The 8,268-nt window shown below is 42.9% G+C and overlaps 1 protein-coding gene across 1 annotated transcript in view; it reads right to left on the bottom strand.

The window, feature by feature from the left end:
- The window catches only part of cep192 (centrosomal protein 192), a gene marked incomplete at its 5' end in the record, with an annotated part of 187,767 nt that overhangs the window by 81,391 nt on the left and 98,108 nt on the right, over positions 1–8,268 (bottom strand). Inside the window, 2 exons of the mRNA XM_084338489.1 lie at positions 3,158–3,297; positions 4,286–4,349. Of these exons, the coding sequence (XP_084194615.1) occupies positions 3,158–3,297; positions 4,286–4,349 (204 nt within the window). The remainder of the gene's footprint in view (positions 1–3,157; positions 3,298–4,285; positions 4,350–8,268) is intronic.

The raw sequence follows: 8,268 nt of genomic DNA, 5'->3' as shown, positions 1-8,268 counted from the left end.
GTGGGGCTGGGCGGGGCCTAGAGGTAGGGCTGGGCGGGGCCTAGAGATAGGGGGCAGGGCCTAGAGGTAGGGCTGGGCGGGGCCTAGAGGTAGGGCTGGGCGAGGCCTAGAGGTGGGGCTGGGCGGGGCCTAGAGGTAGGGCTGGGTGGGGCCTAGAGGTGGGGCTGGGCGGGGCCTAGAGGTGGGGCTGGGCGGGGCCTAGAGATAGGGGGCAGGGCCTAGAGGTAGGGCTGGGCGGGGCCTAGAGGTAGGGCTGGGCGGGGCCTAGAGGTAGGGCTGGGCGATACGGCCTCTAAATGATAACACCATATTTGTTTGCTCTATCACGATATATATTGTGATATTTTGACATTTCCTCTAAAGCACTTAAAAATGCTTGATTTAACCCTTTGATGGATACAGTCATGCCAATATGATGATTATATAAACCTCTGTTGTCAAGCCTCGTCAATACACCCAAGTTTCAAGTTTCTTTAAAGGGGAACTATCTTATAAATGGCCTTTTTGAGTGTTTAGCAGTTTCCTAGCTATGTGAACTTATATGATCTATGTCTCAAAATTCTCATATTGGCGCATTCTTCCAATTCTCCTCTCACAATATTCACCCTCACTGAACTGAGTCATTTGAAAATGTGCTGATATGTGATGTCATAAAGACACCGCTGCATGTTAATGTTCAGGCGAACACGACGCTCCGCAGTGGTTTAGGAGCCCAGGCTCAAAACAGCTCGAGATCTTGAGGTAGAAAAATGCTGTTTTTGAGGACTTGATTAGAAATACAAAACAATGAATAAAAAAAATATATATATTACAGAAGTGTTCCATAGACTCACAGGAATTGTGTAAAAGTGCCCAAATAGTGAAAGAAATAGTAAAATAGTTCCCCTTTAATAGTTGTCATACAGAAGTACAGAATACTTTTATACAAAATGCTTCTTACTGTTACGCTCCAGAGACTGTGCTAGACAAGATTAGATTAGAACCGGCTTAGAAACTGACGCAGGGCTGTACGCTAAGCTTTTTCACTAGGGGCACAGGTGCCCCTAGATGAAAAATTTAGGGGCACATAATATTTTTTTAGGGCCACTTTTTAAATAACAATTTTACCATTATAGTGCAAAAAAATATGTTCCTCCTGCTTCATTACTGTGGTCCTTTTATTTAACATTTAAGTGGTTTTGTTTTCAGGTTTGTATCTTTTATAATGAACCAACTGAGAAAGTGTGTAAATCACTAATAGAACAAAAACAACAAACTGTGTGCATGTGTGTGCGCGCGCTTATAGTGCTCCTTGAATGAGATCATCACAACACACACCATTGTGGGGCGGCGTGGCTCAGGGGTAGAGCGGGTTGTCCAATGATCGAAGGGTTGGTGGTTCGAATCCCGCTCAAGCCCATGTCCATCCCATTGCCGTTGTGTCCTTGGGCAAGACACTTAACCTACTTGCCTCGTATGAATGTGTATGCATGTGAATGAATGTTGGTGGTGGTCGGAGGGGCCGTAGGTGATGATTATTCGCCACGCTTCCGTGAGTCTGCCTCAGGGAAGCTCTGGGTGCAATTGTAGCTTACCACCACCGGGATGACTGTGTATGAACGAATAATGGACTCTGTGAAGCGCTCCGAGTCAGAGAAGAGCGCTATATAAATCAAAGTCATTATTATTATTATTGCATTAATCAGGAGGACAAGAAACTCTGCATACATTTGTTTCACAATGAAAAGTGGTTTATAAATAAAATGAATTATTATTATTGTAAATAACCCCATGAAAGGTTTATAATTTTATGGGTAATAATTACCTGCTTCATATTTGTGATGTTACTGGTTTCAGGGTGTGCCTAAAGTGATCAATGTGTTGGGCCGTTTATAGAGATCTATGCCAATTAATGTTTATGTATATCCAGGACTTTTTTTTATACGAATTGAGAGGCCTACTACGGTATTTGTATATGTGACCTTTATTTTGAAAACCATGTTGCGACACAATCTTGTTTAAGTTTGCGCTTTTGACAGTGAAATGTTCAGTTCAACTTAGAGTCGAAGGAAAGACTCTAATCAAAAAGGTTTAATTGACCCGTATGAGGCTCTTACGGTAGGACTTTGTTTATAGAAGATGAATGTAATACTATGCAAAACGAGAAATAAACAGTGATTTTAACAGCAGTAAGTTGCAAGCCACTTTCATACGGGGAACCGTGACAATTATTAGTATTATCTTATTTGCATATTGTCTCGTTATTAGATAGATAGATAGGTTGATACTATATTGATCCCCGGAGGGAAATTTAAGTAGACAGTATTTAAGTATTGAAAAACGTCCTAATAGTGGGCTACTCACCTAATGCATGGCTGAACGTTAGAAGTGTCCGTGTCCCCGTCAATCATCACTGCCAGATCAGACTTAATTTAATCGGCTATGGTCTCTTATCATCTCTCCACATCGGACGTGGTTGTCATAAGATGGACTGATATTCGCTCCGTTCGTCTTGCAGAGCAAGATTAGCGGCTTAAACGTATTGAAAGTTCTTTGGCGATGCAATAGGCCACATTCAGTTTCGTTTCGATTGTTCGCTAGGAATTATGGGATTTGGTGTTGGAGGTATGGACTCTACGCAGACATGGTCTTTAATCGCACGATAGACTACAACTACCAAGTAGAATAGCGTGGCCCAGATTCATTTCACACACAGGCTATCGCACGCAGTAAATTCATTCATCGCAGACAGATTTTTTCATAGCACTGCGACATTATGTCGCACTGTACAGCCCTGGTTGTTGGCTAATGTTTTAAAAAGAATTTATCCAATTTGTATGGATTAATTTAGGAGTGAAATGCGAATGAAAGGGTTGCAAATCACTACTCGCAAGGTTGCCCCCAAATATTAATTTCCACTCACACGGGCCATATTTAGGCTCAATATGCACTTTCCTCGTCGCACTGTACAGCCCTGTGACGTGAGGTTTTGTGCAAAACATCACGATGTCCACGATGTTTAAAAAGTGTATCGTTAATGAACTGTACCCGATATTTATTTAATATCGTCATATTGCCCAGCCCTACCTAGGGGTTGCCGTTTGACGGCATTAGATTCTACACTTAAGAAGAGAAAAGAGAAGAAACAGAACACTTGGGCGTCTGGACACGAACCCACCTGCAGGTCTTTAGGAGCATGGACCCTGGCCGTGCCGGACCGAGCCCTGAGAGGGATGGACATGATCACCTGACTGGGACCTGGACAGTCCATCTCCATGTCCACCCTGGCGCTGTACTCATCCGCTGGGCCCAGGCCTCCTGACAATCAGGAACACATGAGAATCACATTGAATATAAAAAAGAATGCATGAATAAAATAAAATCAAGAATACAATTCAGTTTTATTAAACAGAACATTACACTAACTATTGCATTTTGTTATCTTACCGGAGAGTCGTTCCTCCACTGGAGACTCATTTGAAATGCATTTGCTTTATCACTGAAAGTTCAGTGCTTTGATTTTCACTAATCTTTTCAAGAAATATTCATATAATCTACCCGAGCTCCATCTTTGTTACAACCATTAGTGATATTATGTACCCAATATTCAAAAGCCCTCTAAAATATTTGTCTAGAACCAATAGGTTCATATAGTGGTAGAGAACATCTCCTGTTTCACAACATTCTTTGGTCTTTAACACACACCAGATTATCTTAAATGTTATCGTCATTGCACAGCACTGTACAAGTACAGTACAACAAAATGAAGTTGGCATCTAACCAGCGTGCAACAGTGAAGTACAGAAGAAGTCCCTCAGCATTATTGCATTATGTGGGAGACACAATGTTACAGATGGATCTATTCAATATACTATTTGTTTACTCAACAACATCCAATTATTTGTGATTTAGGAGAGCCGTGTTGATGACTTTCTGGTCCATGACATTACGTGCTGGAGCAGCTAGAGGTGGTGTATTTCTATAAGGTCATGTATTTCTAACATTACCAATCTTTCGCCGTCGACTAAAGACGCACTTCTTCAACCATTATCTGAATTAAAAAAAGAAAAAAAGAAGAAAAAAATCTAACCCTAACTAACCATACTGTCATGCACTTGTCCTAATAAACTAACCTACACTGTAGCACTCAACACTTTGATGAACATTGTTGCTCAGCTGATAGAGTTGTGCCCTTCCTGATGGCTTGTCGTACAGAACTTGTAAGTCGCTTTGGATAAAAGCGTCAGCTAAATGACTAAATGTAAATGTAAATGTAAATGAAGAGCTGGTGTATTTCTAACATTACCTGAAGAGCTGCTGTATTTCTGAGGAGCGTGGAAGTGAACCCAAACCATGAAGCTCTCTGGACTCTAAAATAAAATAACAAAGTTTAACAGGTCAGTCTTTGTTCTCATCCATAGACACAAACAAAGATCACACACAAAAATGTGCACTCTTCTGAGCACTTGTTATTTTCAACATAAAGGTCAGGTACTATTAAATAATTACATTTTGATAGAAATATTCCTACTGTATGTAGGGAGGTATAAAGACTATGAAGGTATATGATCATGGCGGTATCCATGCAATGTTATGGATTTGTGTCCACGATAAATGCATATTGTAAGAAAATATAATGCATAGTTTTAATTGAAGACGTTTATTTTCCTTGTAGCAGTATTAAAAAGTAAACGAAAATAGACTATTTCCATTAACACTTTGATCGCCAGGCTTATTTTCTTAATAAACCATCCCACGCCAGCTCTATTTGTCTATGGAGAAGTTCCCCTTCTTTTCAGGGCTATAACTTTTTAAATTGTGTTGCTAAATTGACATTACTATGGCCCATTCAACATCAAGTATCTATTGTTCAGGGTGTAGCAACGTTATACTTTTTCATTCACATATTCATACTAAAATACGGTCTAAAGTATAAGTATGTTTTTTCTTTTTTTTTTATTGGTCTTTTTCCCCCTCCATTTTCCTCCGATTTTCTCCCATCCCAATGTTAGTCGTATGCCAATTCCCAGTCCCTTCCTGGTCGCTGCGCACTTACCCCCCACAGTCAGATCATCTGGGAGAGTGGAGGCTACCACGTGCTTCCTCCGACACACGTCCAGCCAATCACCGCTTCTTTTCACCCGGCAGCGCGGATTCTCATTGAGAGGGCGTAGCGTGTGGGAGGACCACACTATCCCCCTCAAGTCCAATCCGCGCTTAGCAGGCGCCCCGACCGAACTGTAGGAGTCGCTGTTTACAACGACCCGGACCCACCCCGCCAGCTTCTCCCACCCTCTAATACAGCCAATTGTATTAGTGCAGACGGCCAGCCAAGCTGGTGACAACCCCGGAGCTGTGAGCTGGATTCGAACAGGCGAATCCAGCTCACAGCTCCGGGGCTAGTGACGAACGCAATCTCCGCTCTGCCACCTAACCGCCCCAGTATAAGTATGTTTTTAACGTTTTCTGCAGCTTTCTCCAGAACGTGATTTATAGCCCCAACTGCATTATATTGATGATTGTATACAGTTTGATAGCAATCTGCGCGAGATAAAAAATTTCAAATGGACGTGCTTCTAGAAGTTACTACTTATCATCTGATGTTGACCGGAAGGGGGGGGGGGGTCGTTTATAATTCCGTGGCCAACGTTAGATGATTAATCTAGTGTGGGTGATATGATCATCAGAGCAGTTTATACCGAACACGTTAAAAAATAACGCTGAAACTAACCGTAGCTTCCTCGGGCCGTTGGGCGATGAGCGTGGAGCAGAAATATTCCTATTATGGGATGTAGAAATATGCGATCCATCTCCAGGTTGTATAATAGTATATACGTCCAAATCATGTTGTTTATCGAGTTATTGGTAACGGATCACTATCCATTGTGTCGCGCTCGAGTCCTGGGACTATTAGCGAGTGATCGGACAGAATTGAATCAAAATCAAAGAGAAGTCGCCTATTCTCAGTCCTTGCCCCACAATGGTGGAATGAACTACCCACCCCAGTTAGGACAGCCGAAACACGTCCAATCTTTCGCCGTCGACTAAAGACGCACTTCTTCAACCATTATCTGAATTAAAAAAAAAAAAAAAAAATCTAACCCTAACTAACCATACTGTCATGCACTTGTCCTAATAAACTAACCTACACTGTAGCACTCAACACTTTGATGAACATTGTTACTCAGCTGATAGAGTTGTGCTCTTCCTGATGGCTTGTCGTACAGAACTTGTAAGTCGCTTTGGATAAAAGCGTCAGCTAAATGACTAAATGTAAATGTAAATGTAAATTGGAATGAGCACCAGCTTCCATTTCCTGTTTCCGGTTTGAGCGATCCGCCGATCGGCCACCAGATGGCGCTCTTGAACCGTTGGAGAGTTGAGAGGGGATCAACAGTAGATCTCAAGTCTCCGGGGGAGAAATATGATTTCGATCACAGATTTTTGAAATATTGATATCAATGATGTGTTACGGCGTCATTGGCAGAAGGGGAATGACGTGGGAAGGCGTTTTTGGCGACCAAAGTGTTAACACATTGGTTGCCAGCAGGGGGTGCGTGATTTATCGCTCGAGTGCCAGCGCTTTAGTCAATGAGAGGACGAGCACATTTGCGAACGCATAAACTATATCTTAAATTATGGCTGTGTGTCTAATACACCCGTCGCTTTTTGAAGATTTCTAGTGATTCCAGAAAAATCCGTGAAAATAGCTCTTTACTGGAATACACAAAACATGTTGTTGTCATTTTTCTGCCTATTTATGAATCGTTTTCAAATAAACGCTAGATTATCTATAGTATATGTGTACTTATGCACGCTAGAGAAGCGGGCTGAAAAATCTATTATCTATGCCCTGTCTGGCGCTAACATTACGCACACACACATTAGGAGACACGTTGTGAACGATGTGAAAAAAAACTCTGATTAACCCAATACTGGTAAAATAAAGTCCTTTCCTCACATCAGATGTTCTGCAAAAAGATTAATCCAATTCCTGATCGCCATTCCAAATATCGATCACGTTTATTGATCCAACGTTATACCTCGAAACACATAATCGAGGCTTCTTCCAGTTCCCTCAGTGGATGCAATAGTCTCAGGTTACATCCCTGGGAAGTAAAATGTGGAGCCCGGAGTTTTTTTTTCTGATGCAAATTCATTGACTCAATTCCAATGGATGCAATACCACCCGGGAGACGATAGGGGGCGGTATTTGCCCTTTTCTAGCTCAGAGCCAGTCCCAATGATAACATGAGGCTGGATGGATGAAAAATGAATGGATATCTCTAATAAAAGAAATAACGATTAAATAACGAGATTTCTCGTCATTGGCATTCAACGCATGGCGGCCAACAACGAGATTTCTCGTTGTTAGCACCCAATGTGTTAAACTGCACCCTGACAATAAGATAAAGACATACAAATATGTGATTACAATATCACATTGTGACATTAAATACTGTCAAATACAGTTATACAAAGAAAAACGAATATCAGGATACAATATTTTGTCCATATCGCCTATCTCTATTTGTAGGCACCCCATTTTAATATAAGGGGAGCCCACATAGGGTTATGAACAGTTTAATATAAGGGGAGCCCACATAAGATTATGAACAGTTTAATATAAGGGAACCACAGGGTTCTGAATAGTCTAATATATTTCTGAACAATATTGGGAATGAACCATTCTGTAGATGGCAGTCCTCTGATGTTAGGGGTCAAGCAGGGGATAGGGGAGGGGTTGATATTGCTGGCCACGCCCCAGCATGGGGATAGGGGAGGGATTGATATTGCTGGCCACGCCCCAGCATGGGGATAGGGGAGGGGTTGATATTGCTGGCCACGCCCCAGCATGGGGATAGGGGAGGGGTTGATATTGCTGGCCACGCCCCAGCATGGGGATAGGGGAGGGGTTGATATTGCTGGCCACGCCCCAGCATGGGGATAGGGGAGGGGTTGATATTGCTGGCCACGCCCCATCATGGGGATAGGGGAGGGGTTGATATTGCTGGCCACGCCCCATGGGGATAGGGGAGGGGTTGATATTGCTGGCCACGCCCCATGGGGATAGGGGAGGGGTTGATATTGCTGGCCACGCCCCATGGGGATAGGGGAGGGGTTGATAATGCTGGCCACGCCCCATGGGGATAGGGGAGGGGTTGATATTGCTGGCCACGCCCCATGGGGATAGGGGAGGGGTTGATATTGCTGGCCACGCCCCATGGGGATAGGGGAGGGGTTGATATTGCTGGCCACGCCCCATGGGGATAGGGGAGGGGTTGATAT

This window comes from Notolepis coatsorum (genome assembly GCF_963971535.1).
Source record: "Notolepis coatsorum genome assembly, contig: SUPER_19_unloc_2, whole genome shotgun sequence".
NCBI lineage: Eukaryota > Metazoa > Chordata > Actinopteri > Aulopiformes > Paralepididae > Notolepis > Notolepis coatsorum.
This window is presented reverse-complemented; position numbering and strand designations above follow the sequence as displayed.